Raw genomic sequence first — 21,132 nt, 5'->3', positions numbered from 1 at the left:
AGCATCCCTCCAGTGGCTGTTGCTGGTGTCTATCTTGTGTTAATTTTTTAGGTTGTGAGCCCTTTAGAGACAGGGCCATATTAGCCATTTTATTTATTTACATTATTTATTTCTATGTAAACTGCTTTGGGAAGCTTTTATTGAAAAGCAGTATATAAATATTTGTCATATTTGTACTCAGAAACCTATCCTGAGGCAATGTATAAGTCAAGCACCCTGACTGTAGGGGCTGAAAATCACGTGTAAAAGAAGTTCATGTTTACATGAACCTATCAAGTGGGTGTGCTTTTTAAGAAACAAAAGCTGGAATGGCTGGTGGAGGCCATGGGGTGTGTGTGATAATAAACACTCCCTGCGGTGTTTGTTATCCTGACCTTGGACAGTGCTGCCCCATTTTTACTTATGTCAAGTGACCAGAGGCTCTCTTACCCCTAGACTTTGGGGCCAAAGTCCAGGGCCTCCACAGCCCCTGCCTCCCCTCCTCTTTAGTCTGTCCCGGGTGGTGTGGTTGTCCAGCCAAGCACGATGATGCTTAATTTGCAGGGGAGGGGGTGCCTCCAAAGGCCTTTAGGTCCAGGCTCCAAAATTACCTAGGTGCACCACTGCAAGCGACCAAACTGCATATTTGCCAAATATAGGCATGTGCAGAGTTCACCACCCCGTGACCTCATGTAGCCAAGAAAGAGGTTGCAAGCCTGCAACTCTAATTCACATAAATGGGTGCTGTCTGCCGGCCCAAAACAAGCTGTTTCAGTTTAAAAAAAAGAATGATTGAGCTTTCTTTGGCAAAATATCTCACTTTTAAGTATGAGTGTACAGACTAATATTGTTATAGAGACTTCAAGCCCCTTTTTCATTCATAACCTTTTATATTATAAGAAGTGGAATGGAATCTCTGTTTATAAGTTTCAACATAGAACTCTTTTGTTGTGTTTTCTAAGGGCTCTGTCTTGTGGAAGAAGGTATCTTTCTTGTAAGAAATTTCAATTCCAGTTGATATATTGTAAAAGCTAAAACTGTGTCCTGTTGTGAGGTGTAGCTTTCCAGTTGTGCTTGGCTGTATTTACCCCAGCAACTCCTTTACGATACCTTTTTGCCTGCATTTGTTTAGGGTAGAGATGCACAACTCAAATGTCCCAGTGGGCCAAAAGCAACCATGACAATGTATATGGGGGCCGAAGTCAATTTTCAGTGCATTGTTTATTGCAGTAAAATTAATTATAAAGATAAATATTAAAGCAATTCCTGTTTAGTTGTGGGCTCTTCCTTCCCCCCATGGGCCCTCAATTTTAACCAAGGATAGTGGCCAGAAAATAAGCTCTGTCCTTGCTCAGTCAGTAGGCACCTGACAGTTCCAGCCCCACACAAATGCCGGATTTTGGGGCTCCTGCCGTTGCCGGCTACCTGGGCCATCGAAAATTTCCCCACGGGCCTTATGTTGTGCAGGGCTGGAGGGTGTGTTGGCCCTAGGAGAATGGGACTTCTTTCACACTCTTTAAGAGATTGTGCCAAGGACTGTGGAATGTAGTCCCCCCCCCTCCTGCGGCCAAGGCTTCTTGAGTTGGACCTTCTGCTTTTTGTAGGGGCTTTTTCTTAGTCTTGAGGTGTTGCAGTCATTCGGTGTCGGAGCAAGGGAATGAGCTGCTGCTGCTACTGGGAGCCTAATTTTTTTCATCAGTGAGCAGAATGAGTTTTGTTCTGGGTGGTAGTATCAAGGCAGTGTGTGCACATGTGCATTATTATATGCCACTATAACATATAATATAGCAGATCCCTTGCTAACTTGGCAAAGGGGCACATTTTAAGGTGGTGATTCTCTTTATTTAGCAGGGGGAGAGTAACTGGCCTTATCCACCCCCAGCACAGTACCTCCAGTGACTGTTGCTGGTGTCTATCTTGTGTTTCTTTTAGATCAGGGTGGATTTGATTTAAATCAAACTGATTTAAATCACGATTTAAATCACTAGCAGGGTGGATAAAAATCAATGATTTTTTTTAAAAAATAAAAAAAATCCGATTTAAATCAAAAAAATCCGATTTAAATAAAAAAAATCTGCTTTTTTGATTTTTTTTAAAAAATCATTGATTTTTATCCACCCTGCTAGTGATTTAAATCGTGATTTAAATCGTGATTTAAATCAGTTTGATTTAAATCAAATCCACCCTGCTTTAGATTGTGAACCTTTTGGGGACAGGGATCCATCTTATTTATTATTTCTCTGTGTAAACCACCCTGAGCCATTTTATGAAGGGTGGTATAGAAATTGCATAAATAAATAATAATAATAATAATATAGATATTGTACATGTGTGAGCGTGCATGCGCACCCACACACACACCATAAATAAGAAAGGAAAGAAATGTATTTTACAATTCTACTCTATTTTATTACAAAGTATAATAAAACCAAGGCAATACTTCAACAAACAGTTATTGGAAGTTATACTACTTCAGTATTCAAATTAGTATGGTAGAAATAGTATTATCATACAGCTCAGCTGTCACATGTCCTAATAGCTGAAGCCTTCAGACAGTCTTCAAGGGCAGTGCTATGTATCGTGCCTTACAGCAATCTAGCCTGGATGCTATCAGAGCATGGAGCACTGAGGACTGCTCATCTCTCATGCCCAGAGTGGATACAGCTGGTGCATTTCCAAAGCAGGGCATTTGGAGCAGCTAGGGATGCATTTGCAGCACTTTGGAGAACAAGGGCCAGAGACAGGTGTGTAGTCAAAATCTGACAGAGGTCAAGATCCGAGGAAGAAATTGAAGACGGGGAGCAAGAGTTTTGACATTGCCTAAGACATGGGAAGATGCTGAAAGGGATCATCTCATACTGCGCAGGAGGAGGCAATGGTAAACTTCTCCTATATTCTACCAAAGGCAGCCACAGGGCTCTGTGGTTGCCAGGAGTAGACACCGACTTGACGGCACACCTTTACCTTTTAAGATATAGCAATATAGGAAGCTGTCTTTTGCTGAGTCAGACCCTTGGTTTATCTAACTCGGGATTGTCTACCCAGATTGGCAGTGGCTTCTCCAAGGTTGTAGGCAGGAATCTCTCTCAGCCCTATCTTGGAGATATCTTGGAGATATATCATGTACAAACAACCACTTTGTATATAATTGTGCTTTGGCAACGTACTGTATGCTTTGTTGGTTCAATAAAAAAATCTTGTCCATTAAAAAAATAAAATAAAAAAATCTTGTCCTATCTTGGAGATGCCAGGGAGGGAACCTGAAACCTTCTGCATGCAAGCATACAGGTGCTCTTCCCAGAGAGGCCCCATCCCCTGAGAGGAATATCTTACAGTGCTTATTTTTGTAGTCTCTTCTTCAAATTAGATATTGTTTTAATTGTGTTTTTAATAGCTTTAATATTTTAAATTTTAATAGTTATAATGTTTTAATCTTTTTATCTGTTGTTTTTATTGTTTTGTTGTAAACCACCCAGAGACTTGCGTTTTGGGGGGTATACAAATGTGTTTATTATTATTATTATTAATAATAATAATAATAATAATAATAATAATAATGTAAACCAGTGTGAACCCTGCTTAGCAAAGGGGATGATTTATACTTGCTTGCTACCACAAGACCAGCTCTGAGGAGCAAACCAGGCTGGGCAGGTAGTGAGTTTTCCAAGGAAGAGCCTGTTCTTTCTTGAGCAAGGCTGTGGAGGGTGTCTCCTTTTGCACCAGCTCCAAGTTTGGGGAGGTAGCCCTCCAGGAAGGAAGGACGCTTCCCATGGCTGACAGCTGCTCTCCCTCTCCCCAGCAAGGAAGGGCTAGTTTTCGGATCAGGGCCCCTCCCAGCCTGGCAGCCCGTCCTCCATAATTCTGTGCATCCCGATTAAGTGGCAAGCCCACACCATAAAAGCAAGAGATGGGAAGTTATTGATCAGACATGGCTGACGCCATGCCAAGTCCTCCTACTGCGGATCTCTTTGCTCCTTTGTAGTGTCTTTTCCTCCAGAGTCCCAGTGACTAGGCACCCCAACAGGCCCTTAAGGAGTCAGAGGTCTGTAGCTTTGAGGTGGGCCTTTCCCTGAGGAAACTGCCTAGGAAGGGACCTTGGAGGGACAGCACATTTTGGCTGCATACAAGCAAACATGTGATGCTGCCTTCTGAGACAGACCTTGGTCAACCTAGCTCAGGATTGTCTGCACTGACTAGCAGCAGCTGTGGTGTTATGTCCCTCTGAGAAGGGCTTCTGTGGGGGAAAGGTATCCAGCCACCTAGGGGGCACCATTAGTTTTGAAGTCTACTCTGAGAAGAGCAGAAGCAGATTCAGGAGGTAAGCAAGCTCTTCTAAACAAAACAACAACAAGCCTTTTCCTTTCAAACAAACTAACAGGAGGAGGAGAGATTTAGAGGGGCTGATTTCTTTTTAAGGGAGAACTCTGTGTGTGTCTGTGTGTCTGTTTCTTGCCAGGGCTAGCATTTGCCAGGGCTTGCATTAGGGGCTCTGTTTCATTTAGTTGTTGTTTCTCCCTGCCTGGAGGGGGACAGCTAGAGCTGTAGTGAGTCACACCTGGTGGGAGGGGCCACATTCCTGTGTCTCAGTTTGAAGCCTACTCTCTCTGTACGAGGTGAAGGCCTGAGAGCTTAGCAAAGAGGGCATTGGAGATTTGCGTGGAGTTTAGTGGGGAAGTGTGTGTGTGGGAGCCTGAAATGAGTCCCTTTGATCACAAGGAGCCCAGTGGAAAGAGAAGGTAAGTACTACTTTCTCCTTCATATTCTTGAGAAAGGAAGTTTGAACAGTTAAATAGCTGACCAATACAGCTAAGAACTAACTTACTAATAAACTATCTCTAAATACTGTAAATAGCCAACAAAACCAGTTATGAAGACAGAAAGCCAGCAGGGGAGGGGGCACTTCCCAGTGTACTGCACAGAGTGTCACATGTATTGACACTCTGACTATTTGCTCCATGGGCAGAAGTCATGGGTGTGTGTTTGGTGCAAGGAGCTCCTGGCTCTCAGGGAACAAGCTCCCTTGAGACCAAGGTGGCGGATCTGGAAAAGCTCAGAGAGACAGAAGCATGCAGATGAGACCTTCAAGGATGTGGTAGAGGCATCCTACTCCAAGTCTGATAGTGCCTCTGCTGTCAGGGAGAATGTAGGTCTCAGGGAAGGAGGACATCATTCTGAGGAAGAGGGAAATGCTCCTGTAGAAGGGACCCCTTCTGTGGAGGATGAGCCCATATCCTCTTGCACAGAGGATACTCTTCTGGGGTGTGGGGGCCTCCTTGTAGTGGGCGATCCAATCATTAGAGGTATAGAGAGATGGGTCTGTGACCTGCGTGTTGACCGCACAGTGACTTGCTTGCCTGGTGCAAAGGTTGTGGACATCACACAACGTCTAGATAGGCTGTTAGGGGAGGAGCCAGCTGTTGTGGTGCATGTCGGTGCCAACGATGTGGGCAAATGTAGTCAGGGGGTCCTGGAAGCCAAATTCTCAAAATGCTACCTGTTCCACACATTGGTTCAGCGATACAGGCAGAGCTGAGGGGTCTCAATGCGTGGATGAGATATTGGTGCTGGAAGGAGGATTTTAGATTTGTTAGGCATTGGGATACATTTTGGGGCAAGCAAAGTCTGTACAAAAGGGACAGGCTGCACTTGGACCAAGATGGAATCAGACTGCTGGTGCTTAAAATCAACCATGTCGCAGAGCAGTTTTTAAAACAACCCCTGGGGAATAGCCAACATGAGCTCGGCAGTATCTAGTTCGGCAGATGCCATCCCTTAAGGTGTGAGGGTGTAAACGATTAAGATAAAACAGAAGGGGACAGAGTAGAACCACATAAAGAGCAGACAGAAGGCCATGCTAGCTGGTCAAAGAGATCAAAGAGCCAAAAGACAGCATACACTAGGTAAGAGATTCAGTGTATAGGTGCTTATATGCCAATGCCAGAATCCTCCAAGCCAAGATGGGAGAGCTGGAGTCCTTGGTTTCTGGATACTGGATACTGCCCAGCTCCTGTCGACTATTCCCTAGGCATCATTTTAAAAGCCATCCCTTCTCCTTTTCCCTCACATGAAGAGACTAAATTAGTGCCCCACACCCTGTTCCTCTAACCATCTGCTTGGGAACTCACCACCAGCCAGGCAATCTCAGTGTTCAATGATGACTTCGCCATTCACAATTGGTACTGGCACTGCCATGAAAAGCAGCCAGACTGGGGATGGAAGCAGGAAAGTATGTGCAAAGTTGTGGACGGAGGCAGAGATGGGTGTGTTCATGGACTTCTGGGTCTCTGATGATGTCCAGTCACAACTGCAGCAGCAGTTCAGGGATGAGACCACCTTCAACTGGATCTTTAGGCAGGTGGCACAGAGGGGCTTCCAACACACTGAGGCACAGTGCAAGGAGAGATTCCAGCAACTAAAGAAGAAATTCACGCAGGTGACCACCCATAACAAGATGGGAGTGGAACCAAGGAGCCACACTATGACCAGCTGGCACCAGTCCTTCTGGATAGGAAGAACATTATGCCTGGGAGCATAGTTGGGAGTGGATCTTATCAACCCCATCCCAGAGAAGAGGCAAAGGGCAAGGACACAACCAACCAGCATGCCAGGGAGCAGCAGGCCCCATTGCACAGGGAGCTGTGCTGGCCACCGCCTTGTCAGCTACCGCCTCCTCTGCCCATCCAGGTACGCCAAGGCCACCCTGCAGCTCCTAGAGATTCTTATCTGTCCTTTGGAAATAACCAAGTGGTCTATGGGAGTATTCCTCCAAACACTATTAGTAAGGTCCTTCCAGACCACTGTAAAACAAGTTCAAGCTATGGTTCTTAACAACAACAGTCTTCTACTCCTTTTTCACAATTCTCCCTCCAGGTTGTGACCACCCAAAGGAACTATTGCCACAGGAGGATGTGCATCCTGCAGCTCCAGAAGAAGGGCCTACACCCAGAAGACCACTCTCCAGTGCTGAGTGTGCAGCACAACATAGAAACAGGGATGTGTGCATCGGTTGCAGCTTGCGAGGGACCTTGTGGCCCAGAATGCAGAGAGTTCACAGGCCACATGCACCCTCCTCAGAGAACTGGACCACAATGAAGACCAGAGGCAGGCAGAAGACAGGATGGTCTTCCAGGTGGTCTCTGAGCACACAGTGCATGGAATGGTGAGGGCCATGAAGTGTTCTGATGCTGCAAGAGAGGCAATTTGAACACTACACCGCCTACCACTACACCAGGAGCCCCTGGTGGCGCAGTGGTAAAACTGCCGCCCTGTAACCAGAAGGTTACAAGTTCGATCCTGACCAGGGGCTCAAGGTTGACTCAGCTTTCCATCCTTCCGAGGTCGGTAAAATGAGTACCCAGAATGTTGGGGGCAATATGCTAAATCATTGTAAACCGCTTAGAGAGCTCCAGCTATAAAAGCGGTATATAAATGTAAGTGCTATTGCTATTGCTATTGCTACCTTGATAGGATGGCTGAATCAATTGAATGGTTGGCCGGGCAAGCACCAGCTCATCCTCCTCAACAGTAGCAAAAGGTACCAGCCACAGGTGCTCGTTCAGGCACCTTATATGCCAGCACATCTGTGGCCAGACCAAGGCACTTCAGCCTTTGCATCACGGCAGGCACCCTTCATGGGTCCACAGGCGGGCCAAGAACCCTCTGGGCTTACACATCAGTGGCTGCCAACCCACACCCAGAGCATGGCAGCAAAAGGAACGTGCATGTGTCATGCGAAGCATGCTGTGGCCACCGCACATCTCCTAAGAAAAAAACCACCTCGCATAAAGGAATGTGCTAACATTCCTGCCTAGCTTTCAGGAACTGGAAAGGACAAACTCTGAGCGATGGTGGTGGAAAGCATCCTCCTGAATCTTCCTCAACCTCGGATGAGGATTGAGGCACAAATGCAAAGGAGCAGTTCCTTGAAAAATACTGACCCAAAGTTCTTTGCAGCACAACTTCAAGTTCTGTTTTTTGGTGACTAATCCACCTCTGTTCTTTAAGCCATTGTTGTGTGTGGTGGTTGTACTCGAGTGTTGGTGGGTGGTGGTTTTCACAAAAAGCATACTTTTTCAATGGGCATTTCTGTTTCCAATGCGGAAGCTGGTTTTTGAAGCACCCCTGTGGCTGTGAATTCTGCAGTGTTCATGCAAAATTCTTTGTTCAAAATGTTTTCCTGTCAGTAAACACAGTGTAAAACCTTACACTGCCTCTGGTCTTAATTTTGGAACATGGGGTTTGTGTGTGTGGTGCTGCCATTGGATCACATGCAAAAAGTCCTCCTGCTACACTGTGCAAGGGGCTTTACTTGCAACTCAGTTTCTGGTTTTTTTGAGGGGGGGTGTGTGCATCCAGGGGGTGGAGACTACCCAAATCTTGTGACAGGATGCTTCCCCATTGGTGATGGGGGGGGCAGGGCCATGGAAAGGGGGCCAATTGCCCGGGTGCTGCAACTGCCTGGTCTCCCCCACCCCCCATGGATTGTGGTTGGGTTTCTGCAGAGGTTGAACTTTAGCTTCTGCCACAGCAGTGTAAGAATGATCATGGAGCAAGCTTTTGAGAGGCTGAAGTCCCTTTGGCGGGCTCTCTATACCTTGATGGATGTGGAGGAGGATCTGGTTCCACAGGTCATAGTGGCCTGCTGCATCCTTCACAACATAACAGCCCTGCTGGATCAGGCTCAAGGCCCATCTAGTGCAATATCCTGTTTCACCCAGTGGTGCAGCAGATGCCTTCAAGAAGCTCACAGGCATGGGGTGAGGGCTTGCCCCTTCTCCTGCTGTTGCTCCCCTGCAACTGGTATTTAGCGGCATCTTGCCTCTGAGGCTGGAGGTGCCCTGTAGACACCAGACTAGTAGCCATTGATAGACCTGTCCTCCATGAATTTGTCTGAGCCCCTTTTAAAGCCATCCAAGCTAGTGGCCATCACCACATCATGTGGCAGAGAGTTCCATAAGTTAATCATGTGCTGTGTGAAGAAGTACTTCCTTTATTGGTTCTAAATTTCCTGACCTTCAGTTTCATGACATGACTCCTGGTTGTAGTGTTGTGATGGGGGGAGAAAAATTTATCTGCTTTCTCTGCCCCATGCGTAATTTTATACACCTCTATCATGTAGTTGTCTCTTTTCCAAACTAAAAAGGCCCAGATGCTGAGGCCTTGCCTCATAAGGAAGCTACTCCAGGTCCCTGATCGTCTTGGTTGCCCTCTTCAATGTCCTTCTTAAGATGCAGTGACCAGAACTGAACACAGTACTCCAAATGTGGCTGCACCATAGACTTGTATAAGTGCATTACAATATTAGCATTTTTATTTTCAGTCCTCTTCCTAATGATCCCTAGCATGGAATTGGCCTTCTTCAAAGCTGCCACGTACAGAGTTAACACTTTCAATAAGCTGTCCACCACGACTCCAAGATCTCTCTCCAGGTCAGTCTCTGACAGCTCAGATCCCATCTGCTTATAATGGAAGTTGGGGTGTTTTGCCCCAATAAAGCAAATCACTTTATATTTGCTTACATTGAACCACATTTGCCATTTTGTCACCCAGTCCCCCAATTTGGAGCAATCTTTTTAGAATGCCTCACAATCTGTTGTGGATTTCACTACCCTGAATAGTTTCGTGTCATCTGCAAATTTGGCCACTTGGCTGCTTACCCCAACTTCTAGATCATTTAATTTTGAAAACTCTCAGTTTATACCTACCTTCTGTTTCCTCTTCTTCAACCAGTTAGCAATCCACACATGTACTTGTCCCCTTATCCCATGACCCCTAAGTTTTACCAGCATACCAGCTGGTAACACTCAAGCCTTAATACAGTTGCCAAACTGAAAGTAGAAACAAATGAGAGGGGGCAGAGGAGAAAGCAAACCTTTTAACCCTTTCAATGACCACTATATCTCATGTCTTTTCATATCTTCCTTTACGTTAATATTGGGTTGCAACTGTCCTATAAACATTGCTTCTTTAATCTTATGTCTCATTAAATTCCCTTCAATTGCCAGTATTGACACTTTTGTTTGTGTTACTTCTCCTTGATGGTTTCCCCCTCATGTGCATTGCCAACAGGTTTAGTTCAATTTTTATTGTGCTGCATATGTAAGGTAAAGTGCCGTTGAGTCCGTATTCAGTCCTGGCGACCACAGAGCCCTGTGTTGTCTTTGGTAGAATACATGAGGGGTTTACCATTGCCATCTCTTGCACGGTATGAGATGATACCTTTCATCATCTTCCTATATTGCTGCTGCCCAATATAGTCTGGGAAACATACCAGTGGGGATTCGAACCGGCAGCCTCTGGCTTGCTGGTCAAGTCATTTTCCTGCTGCGCCATTAGGTTATCAGCACAATAAATGCTTCCAAATGTTCTTTATATCTTTTCGTTAATGGCCTTCCTGTTTCCCCAATATAAAACACTGCACATTCCACACACTCTATCTTATGCACTCTCCCCTTCAACTTACAGCAGCCCTCATACTCTTCACAGATGGAACAAACTTTCCTCTCACATTTATTATCATACAAGTGAATTTTGGCCCGTTGAATAACGGGCGCTAGTAACGGCGCTCCTGGACCCCCGCTGCCATTCCCCCTCCCTCCGCCGTTCCCCCCCTACCTTTAAGGGCCAAATCGGCCCAGGCATTTGCCCCCACCAGGCCGGGGAGACGGAGACCGGGGGCGGAGCGGAGGCCATGTAACCTTAAAAAAAAATTTACTCCCGCGGCCGCCGCCGCCGACCACCCATCCTCCTTCCCACCCAGCTGCCGAGTCCCCCTTACCCTGGCCGACTGCTGTCGGCCGAAGACAGCCCTTAATTTAAGAGGCCGAGAGGAGCTCGCAAGCAGAGCTCCTCTCTGTGCAAAGCCTCTTGCCGAACTGCCGCTTTGGGCGCTTGCGTCCCTTGCGCCCAAAGCGGCAGTTCGGCAAGAGGCTTTGCACAGAGAGGAGCTCTGCTTGCGAGCTCCTCTCGGCCTCTTAAATTACGGGCTGTCTTCGGCCGACAGCAGTCGGCCAGGGTAAGGGGGACTCGGCAGCTGGGAGGGAGGGTGGGCGGGCGGCGGTGGCGGCCGCGGGAGTAAATTTTTTGTTAAGGTTACATGGCCTCCGCTCCGCCCCCGGCCTCCATCTATTTTGGCCGAGGCGGCGGCTCTGCCGCCGCCTTGGTCACTTTCCCGCCGCCTCCTCTCCAGCTTCTTCGGGGCGGCCGCTTCTGGCCGCCCAAGATGGCTGCCGGGTGCCGGCGAGCGTGTCTCCCTTGCCCTGTTCTGCGCCTGCGCTTCGCGCAGGCGCAGAACAGGCCAGGGAGGCACGAACACACGCTTTGGTGTCCGTCCACGGACGGACACCAAGGCTTTTATTAGAGAGGATAGTAAGGATTTAACTAGATGTTTCTCTGTCCGGGGTGCTGTGCATACAACATTAGCCTTAAGACCATCTTTATAAAGAATTTCCTGTGCCTGCCATCTAAATCTGTCTCTTTCAAATAGAGTTCTTGAAATTGGCAATGCTTTTTCAAACTTTACCCTCCTGCTCCTACACAATTGAAGTTTATACCCATTGATTTGATTTCAACTTTAGACTAAAGGCCGTTCCCCTTTCTGCCTTGGGAAGAATTAAGAGTAGTTTGTGTGGGAGGTGTTATTTCTTCCCTCTTTAGTCCCAGGCTACCACTGATCCCCAAGACCCTTCATCATGGTGCTCCATAAAATCCTTGTCAGCTCTCATGTGTCTCTTAGAATGGAGCCGTGTATTGTTCTGACATTCTGGTGCTGCTCTCCTACTTGCCCTCTAAAGATCTCCAGCTTTCCTTTACTGCAAGGGTAGGCAACCTTGGCTCTCCAGCTGCTGTCGAACTACAATTCCCTTCATTTCCAATTACAAAAATTATGGCTGGGGATGATGGGCATTGTAGTTCAACAGCAGCTGGAGAGTCCAGGTTGCCTACCCTGCTGTGTACTGTATACTTCGTTCTTGCGTTGACTTTATTTCCCCCATTTCAAGGATCTCAAGGCTCCAAACAGCATCTTTTGCTATCTTTGTGGTAGCTCTTGCAGGGGACCTAGTATTTGGAAGAAGCATAATCTACTTCCTTATGGTGACATTCTTGAATTCTATAATGTGAGCATTATTGCAGAGGAATTTTAAAGGTGGCAAAACATTCTGATGTGTGATGTCTTGGAGTGTGAAGGCACGGGTCAGTTTCTTACTTGCATCCTTCTTACTGAGGATGGAGGTGCTGCTTAAGGAACACTTGTAGGAGAAACTCTTGGCTTAATTGCTGATGGGAAGCTTTGAATATGGGCAACACTGAATGTGCTTCCTATTCAAGGGTAGGCAACAGGCGGGTCTCCAGAAGAATAGGTCTACAACTCCTATCACCTGCTCAAATTATAATTTATTCAAGTTGGGGATGATGGGAAATGTAGTTCAGCAACATCTGGAGAGCCACACATTGCCTTGCCCTGTCCCAGGCTGGTGCGGGCACCGCTGAGGTGGCAGTGATGGGAGGCACCTTTAAGTGTCAATTAGTAGGTGCTCAGCTCCTGAACCGCTGCACCTGAAAGCTCTTCCCAGCAGGAGCGTGCCAGCCAGCACCCACTGTGGTGAACGATCGGCTCTGCAACTCAGCTGGCATGGCCAGCAAATGGCCTCCACACATGTGCAGAGGCCAGCTGAGAGGCGGAGCTGATCCTTCACCACAGTGGGTGCTGGCTGGCACACCGCTGCTGGGAAGAGCTTTCAGGGGCAACCGTTCGAGAGGTAAGCACCTACGAATTGACACTTAAAGGTCACTCACTGTGGCTCCTGCACCAGCTGCCACTGCCCTGTCCTAGATGTTCCTCCTGAAGACTGACAGGATCTTAGGTTTCCATACTGGGGAAATGTGATGCTGGTAATGAGTTCTATTGCTTTGTAGCTAGTAGGGTTGCATATATGAATAAATTATTCCATGTTGTGTGTAGGACCCAGTGTGGAGAAAATTGAATATATGTACATACTCTCCACAATATGGGGTTATTCAGAAGCTAGTCACCTTGCCAGGAAGCTAAAGAGAACAGGAGACATGGAGGATCTACAGCTGTCTATTCTGGGCCACTCTGCATGCTGCTGACTGCTCAGTTAAGCAGTTATTGAAAAGCTCTTCCTGTCTTTTACTTTGTTTACTGCATCACATGGAAAAGCAAATTATGCTTTAGTTGCATTGTTGACTGTAGAATTCTTGATACGGCTTTCACAGACTAAGGGGAAAACATAAGAGACAGAGATCTGAAATGACATCATGCTAAAAATAAAAGTAACAGTTAGCAGTTGGGGTCAATAATGCCTTCCAATGGCCGTTCAGCAAGGCCCCCAATGGGCACAGCAGCTGCTCTGTTCCTCATAGACCTACACAATTTTTCCACACAGCCTGGCCTCTTTGCTCCCTGGGTTATCTCTTCCTGTGTGCTGAAAGGGCAAAATGGACTAAACTGAACTTGGCTTGGATCTTGATAAATGTCACAAAAGGTACAATTTGCTGAACTATAATGCATAAAAATTATTGTTAATGCCTGAATGCTGATATTGTTTCAGGCTTTTAATACTGGATGTTTCACATAGGAACTGGTGGAGAAGCTGGGCCTAGTCCAAGATGTCTACCACTTTTGTATAGGTTACTTTCTTGTGTTCATTTTTTCTTGAAATAGCAAGATGTGCGAAGAATCGCTACTCAGGAACCTGAGAGTAAAACGAGAAGCATCGAGTACAACACCGTTAAACCAGTTTTGGTGTTGTCTGTCTGATTTTAATTGCTGACAGGGACTAGCCAGAAGTGGGGAAAGGAGGTTTATATGCCTTTTAAATAAAATGATTACATCTGTAAGTAACTCTTTTATAGCTAAATAGTTTATAATTTGCCTTGGAGGTGCAATTTCATTTGAAGTTGATCCTTACAAGAAGAATGAAGTTTTTGATGTATTTCATCTTTGTTACAAAAATTGAAAAGCTGGGGGCTCATTGCCCTCCCCCTTTTTAAAAAGTCTTATTGTATAAATTAGTAAGTAGCACAAAAGCTTAGCAGGAAGAGACATCTCCTTGCTTAGCAGTGTAAAAACAGGAAGGAGGAAGTCCATTGGAAATCTGGGTTTACTGATTATCAGTTGCCATTTCACTACAAAGGATGTCCATTAACAACCACCAGTGTGATACATTGCTTATCCAGACTGAACAATAACTGCTGTAGTGTCACTACTACAGAATATTGACCCTGGTTATAGGAAGTAATGTTAACTAACAAACTGTACTCAGCCCTTTCCTGCTCATAGAAACAGGATACTATTAGTGAGAACAATTCACAGAAACGGCCCATACAGGAAAACATGACAAGTCAAGTATAAAGGCAGAAATAAGATTAATAAATTCTCTTCCCCCATTTGGCACTTGCTCCAATTCTGCATTCCTTTGGCATGCAGTAGTCTTCTAAATAGAATAGTGACATATTTTTTAAAAAGGGATAGAATCGTTGGGTTCGTAGATAATGTCTGTAAGTAGAAAGTCTGTTTCGGGATTAAGAATGTGAGTGTATTAAATCTTTTGTTGAATTACAGGAAACACCTGGACATTATTTTATAAAGGATTTTAAGGGTGTGTTTTCAAAGACGACATGAAATACAGGAAAAAGTTAGCCTTAGGAGTTGGCTATTAGTGGTAAATATATATTTGTCAGTTGTCAGAGAGGAAACTGTGGCAAGGTTTCCTGAGGAATTGCTGCAATAGTTTAATGTTTGTGCGGTCACGTTATGGATATACTAACTATGATTTGGACATTATTTGAAGTTGAATAAGCCCCCTTGTGTTTGCGGGTTCAGTGAATTTTGTTCAGAATACTTCGTATGCATAATTTGAGATCAGTGTGTATTTTTTTGCAAGGGCGGGGGACAACAGTCAGTATATAAATTTGTGTAAAATTCTGTTTGTTCTTGGATTAGGAGCAAGTGGTATACATGGAAAAGCTGTTGTCTTAATTTTGAAAATCCCTGAAGATGCCTAAAAGCTTTAAATTCTCTAATGAATGAATTCCTTTTTACTTAAATGGAAAATTTTTAATATTCTGCATAATATTTTACTTAAGGCACTACTATGCAATTAATCTATGAAAATTCAGACATGACATTATTCTAATGTTTCTCATCAAATACCAAAGGATTTCTTCCTTCCCTGTGCTTTTTTGGGATTATTGTTCCAACTATTCTACCAAATTCTTTTTCTTAGATTATGATGAATAATTTGCTGTGATGCATTAAAATAACTCTAATTTGTCTTAAGGGTCAAAATTTTGAAAAATCTTTTAAAACACACACACACACAAAAAACACCTTCACATTATGTAGGAAGATTAAACTGAGTAGAACAAAAATACTGAATGGCCCAATAGGGTTGACATAGAATTAGAGGAAACTGGGATGACATTCAGCTCTGGGATAGTTGTGGTCGAAAAAGAAGCCTAAGAATTGGATGCTATATTTGATATCCACATTTAAATTTTGTTTAATTGTACTTTGTGGTATTTGGTTCTATGGCAAATAATAAAATTTGGCAGGTGGACTGTATTATAAGTGCACCTGTACATGCTTTACCTTATGCAGGCATGTACATTCTCCTTGTGTATACATTTTACAGGCTTGCACACAGAAAGATGCCCCTCTTCAGCAGGCAGTGATAGAAAGAGGAAAGTGTTCTGTTCCTTTCCCTAGGCAATCATGAAAACCATAGCGAGTGAAGAAGAGCTTCATCTGTTCTACCTCTGCTTTACTTTCAACAGCAGCAACATTCTGAAGCAAATTGCCTGGAAAAGAACACATCAGCTACCCTGAGAACTTTATGATCTGGTGGTCTCTGCTTTGGCCACAGGAGCATGTTATCACCATAGATACTGTTAGAAGATGTTCTGCAGAGCAAGTAGTCAAATGTCAAGCTGACTGACTGCTCATCTCTTAAAAGAAACTTATCTTGATTGTCGCAGTCCACATTGATGAGGCAAGGGTTGCACAAAAATAATAATGGCCGGAAAGGATTTCAGTGAGGCTAATTAGAACTGGGAAATGGCATTAGGAATCTCATCCTTGATGTAGCTAACTTAAAAACATCTGCAGTATTCAGATGCCTCTTAATGGGCTTTGCAAGCAATTCTTGATTAAAAAACTTTTTTGGGGAAGAAAATTTCTATGATAACTCAAGTAGGTGCTCCATATTTAACAAAGAAATAAGAATTTGTGCATATAGCAAAATGAGTTCCTTCTGTGCAAAGTAGTAAGAAGGCCAAATGAACTTGTTTTGAGGAAGTTCTTTCATTTTAAAAAAGCCACTGTGTGTGAAGGAATGATGCCCTCTGGTGTTCACAAAATGCTAATGATGATAAGCATCATTTTAAAAAGTGAGATTGTATTAGATACAAATAAATATGTTGTTCCTTAAATGTTGTATTTTGCATTAATAATTCTTCATTAGTATCTTATACAATACAATAACTATGGCTGAGATTGTAGCACTTTAAATACTTCCTTGAAAAAATGTTCATCATTTTCTGAAAACTGGGTGCTATATGCATGTTTTCTTCTGCTTTCCCTCTGGCTCAGTTTGAGAGATCAGTCATACTGGTACACAGTTCGATTCTGTCCTTGGTCACCCATTAGCAAGAGCACATGTCATTTGTAAGTTGTGTTGATACTAACTGAAGATTTATTTTTAGTATGTGTGCTTGGGATTATAGCTTCTAAGGAAATAAGAAATTGAGGATCTACAATAGTGTTTGGCTTTTCTTTGCCTGTTGGAGGTAGCAAATTTTGAGGGCAATAGATGAGAGGAGAAGTCTATGATCTCTTATTCAGAAGTCCCTATTGAAGTCCCTACTGCACCTAGTGGCAATGAGTGTCAAAGAAAAACATTCACAGAATCTGGGAATAAGATCAAAAAGAGTAATTAAACATAAAAAGAAAATCATACGCATAATTTTAAAAAGCAATACATGTTATTTATACTAATGCACAGACTCCATTTATATATATATATTTTAGTGGTATTGCCAACAGCACCCAAGGTAATATGAAAAATGCATTCCAAATTACTGAAATATAAATGGCAATAAAAGCAGCTTCTGCAGTTTCTTCTGAATGATTAGAAGCGAAATAGCGTTACTGCTGCTCACTGAAATCAGTGAAGAAAACTAAACGTTCACCTGTTTCTGTTCCTTTGTCTATTAATATCATTAAACATTATTTCATATATCTCCCATGTTCTTACAGTTTAGGGAGGGAATGTAAACATTTTATTTAGAGTAATGAAAGGAAATGTTTGTTTTAAAGTCAGGTTTCATGACTCATGGGAAACCTGATATTTCTTTAAGACAAGCATCTACCACTAGGTGGCGTGGTTTGCCCATGTAGTAGAAAGATGTGCTACCTTCATGCTCAATAGCAAGTGGTGTATGATCACAGTATATTGATCTTTGCTTAGCCCATCCATTTGGAAAGACAGGGTGCTTTGAGACAACTGGGAAACATTATTTTCACCACACATTAGAAGATGGGTGGGATGCATTTTAAGTGCAAGTCTAAAATATTGATTCATGTATTCAGAAAACTATCAACTTGATCACTGCCATCTTTCAAATACCTTCTTAGCTGCTCTTGGCTGTAAATTGCTGTTAGTGATCCTGGCTGATAGTTAAGCCTCTCTTTTGCCTTTTGCCTTTAAATGGATAGCAGTGATACCAGGCATTTTGTTTTGGTTTGTTTGTTTGTTTGTTTGTTTGTTTATTTGATTTATATACCTTCAAAAATGGCTCAGGGTGTTTTACAACAAATAAAGACAATTTAAAATCAATTGTTGCACACGATGGCATAAGCAGTTAATGAAATGTGGGCATAATCCAGCTAAAGGTGAGCACTCTGAACTCCCATTAATTTCATTGGTGAAGATGAGCACATGTGCACATACTTTCCAGTGAAATCCATGTGATGTCAAAATGTCTGGATCATGCCCTGTGTAGCCTGTGGTATTATATTCATCGAGGGGTGTGTCTCTTTCTAGAAACAACACTCTGGTAAAAGCTGGTTTCATAAACTAGAAAGTTGATAGCAAAAGGAACTCTTATGTGGAGAGGGGTAGCTGTCAAGACATTCTTGTAAGGACTGGAGAAACTGGAAATATGTTTTACCCTGAAACTATTGCTTGCAAAAAGGCATTCTGAATGTAGGAAGATAAAACTGAGTAGTATTGAATGGCCAAATATTGAATGGCCAAATAGGGTTGGCATGGAATTAGAGGAAACTGTGATGGCAGACAGCTCTGGGATAGTTGTGGTCAAAAAAGAACATAGGAAGCTGCCATATACTGAGTCAGACCATAGGTCCATCTAGCTCAGTATTGTCTACACAGACTGGCAGCAGCTTCTCCAAGGTTGCAGGCAGGAATCTTTCTCAGCCCTGTCTCGAAAATTGCCAGGGAGGGAACTTGGAACCTTCTGCTCTTCCCAGAGCGGCTCCATGCCCTAAGGGGAATATCTTACAGTGCTCACACATGTAGTCTCCCATTCATATGCAACCAGGGTGGACCCTTTTAAGAACTGGATGCATTCAGCTAAACATGTACATTTCCTTCTGATTTTTTAAAAAGGTATTTTCTTACACACACCCCAGTAAATATAAATATTTTAAAGTGGATTACTTTTTAACAAGAATACAACTAAAATCAAGATTTGATAGTGGTGAAAGAAGTAGGATATCTAGTGCTAGCAAAATATTATCAGAGTTCTGGAAAATATCTAATCCACTTTCATTACTGGTCATGATTAGCTTTGGGGAAGACAACTCTCTTCCATTTCTGCATCCATTCCTGACTGTTGCTGTGGTTATTTCCCCTCTTCCTGCATTCTGGCTTCTGATGACTTCTCTTGCATTTTCTGTGCCTGTGCACATCAGTGTTGGTTGTTTTGGCTTGTTCTAAAACTGTCCTTTTTGATCCTGGGCATGCTTCTCGGCTGCGCTTCCATTTCGTTTTGGTCTCTCTCCACTGCTCTTCCTGCATATGCCAGTCTCACTTGTTGCTATTCTATCCCTCGCTTCCACAGTAGAGTCAATGCCATTTATAAGCTTGGATGTTTGGGTTTTTTTTTAGCATGTACATGTAAAAACAAGCACATTTGTATTGAGGAGAGATTATAATTCTAAATGCCAAGCTTCCTGAACCAGTCATTGTTGCTGGTGAAAGGTGTGTCAGACTGAGAGGATATAGTCCTCTGTCTTCAGTTCTGGGTTGACCCAGGGCAGTTGGTGCTGAAAAGATCTTTCTGAAGTGGAATTTCCTGTCTGGTCCCTTGGGTACCTACAGGTACCTGACTCAGTAGGTAAAACCTACCTAGAGCAAAGCAGTAAGAATAACGGAAGAAAGAATTTGAACTGAATGCTTAATAAGTGTGTGTGCATATGTGTTGAAATTGGTATATATATATATATATTTATTATAACCATTGTATTTCACTTCTCTTGTCTAGCTTTGTTTTCCTGGTAGGAGTGAAGTTAGTAGACCTGAGCAAAGGTGTTCAGTTTTGAACATCTCTAAACACTTGCAATCAATGTGTATGTGTGCACACAAACGTACACATGTAGGAAAGATACTGGCAATTATTCCCCACTAGGGGGCGTATTGTACTGTACAAGACATTTCTGAGCTGTAGAACCGTAAAATAAATGCAGTGTAATGACTCCATTATGAATGTTTTATAATGCTTTAATAAACTGCGTTAATAAACAGTGTTTAGGAAGTCCTTTTACCTTGATCAGAGAAATTGACACCTTTGAACTAATATTTGAATGTGAAGGCATGCATGAAAAAGAGTGATACTCGGGTTCAACTGGTTCAGTGAAACAAGATATTGGTTCAGTCCTTAGATCTTTGGATTATGCCTTTCATTGTCTAATGCAGGGCTGCTCAACTTCGGTCCTCCCACAGATGTTGGCCTATAACTCCCATAATCCCTGACTATTGGCCACTGTGGCTGGGGATTATGGGAATTGCAGCTGGGGTCCCTAAGTTAAGCAGGCTTGGTATGACTACATTGGTGGTACTGATTCCTGAACTATGTGATAAGCTCATTGTTTTGCTCTTTATTTTAAAAATTGGACCATTGAATAGTTTAGTAAATTACTCAAGACATACTAAATAATGGCTATACACAGTCTTTATATTTAATAGGTCTGTATATGATGACCAGCCAAATGCACACCAAAAGTTCATGGAAAAACTGGATGCGTGTATACGCAACCATGACAAGGAGATTGAAAAAATGTGCAATTTTCACCATCAAGGCTTTGTGGATGCTATTACAGAACTTCTTAAAGTAAGGGCTAATGCAGAAAAACTAAAGGTAAGGTGATACTGTTATGTTTACAATTATTGCAAAAAAGTGAAAGCATTTCTCTGCTGAACATGGATTTTTCATAATTACACATTATGATAAATATATAATTCATAATTACACATTTAAAGTAAAATACGGGTACCACTTGTGTGTCTGCAAACTGACTGAATACTTTTTAATTGGTTTAAATACTGCAGTTCTGAGGACAAAATTATGTTTTTTAAATTGAATAATGCACTACTTTTAATTAATAATGCAGTAATCAGATTCCACTATGTATGGTGAATCTAAATATTTAGCATGTTTTGACCTTTTTATAAATGTCCAGTTTTAATTTGGACTCCTCCCCCCGCCAAATGTTTTTCTGCTTCCTCACAGAGTAATTGGAGTTGTTGGGATTCCTTAGAAACTTGTTGTGAGATTTCCTCCCGAAGTAAATTGTAGAACTCGTCCTTTAGCTCTCTTTACACTTTTGCGAGGAAAATATGCACACCAGACAGAATGAGCGTAGTTCACCAGAGGTTATGATTAGAACAGCATTATATAAAGGATATTCAGATAACAAGAGACCAAATACAGCGTCAATGAGGTCATTGAGCATCTTTGTTCAGAAATTAATGAGTTTTTTAATAAACCAGAATGTGCTCCCTTATTATGATGACCTAATGAGTCACTTAATATGTGGGAAAGTCTGAGGTCGAGCTCTGCCTGCACCTGCGGCATTAAAATGTTGCTCTGGCTTGGAGATTTCCACGTTTG

At 43.2% G+C, this 21,132-nt stretch overlaps 1 protein-coding gene across 7 annotated transcripts in view; it reads left to right on the top strand.

The window, feature by feature from the left end:
* Window positions 1-21,132, top strand: part of EXOC6 (exocyst complex component 6) — a 138,180-nt gene that overhangs the window by 16,899 nt on the left and 100,149 nt on the right. For 6 of the 7 annotated variants that reach the window (XM_053309487.1, XM_053309489.1, XM_053309488.1 and 3 more), the window contains one exon: window positions 20,208-20,379. In XM_053309487.1, the coding sequence (XP_053165462.1) occupies window positions 20,208-20,379 (172 nt within the window). Of the gene's footprint in view, window positions 1-20,207; window positions 20,380-21,132 lie in introns of those variants that run through there. The other variant, XM_053309493.1, reaches the window with a different exon arrangement.

Source organism: Hemicordylus capensis, chromosome 3 (assembly GCF_027244095.1).
Source record: "Hemicordylus capensis ecotype Gifberg chromosome 3, rHemCap1.1.pri, whole genome shotgun sequence".
In the NCBI taxonomy this organism is placed as follows: Eukaryota; Metazoa; Chordata; class Lepidosauria; order Squamata; family Cordylidae; genus Hemicordylus; species Hemicordylus capensis.
The sequence above is the reverse complement of the archived record's forward strand: the minus strand, read 5'-3'. Positions and strand labels throughout refer to the sequence as shown.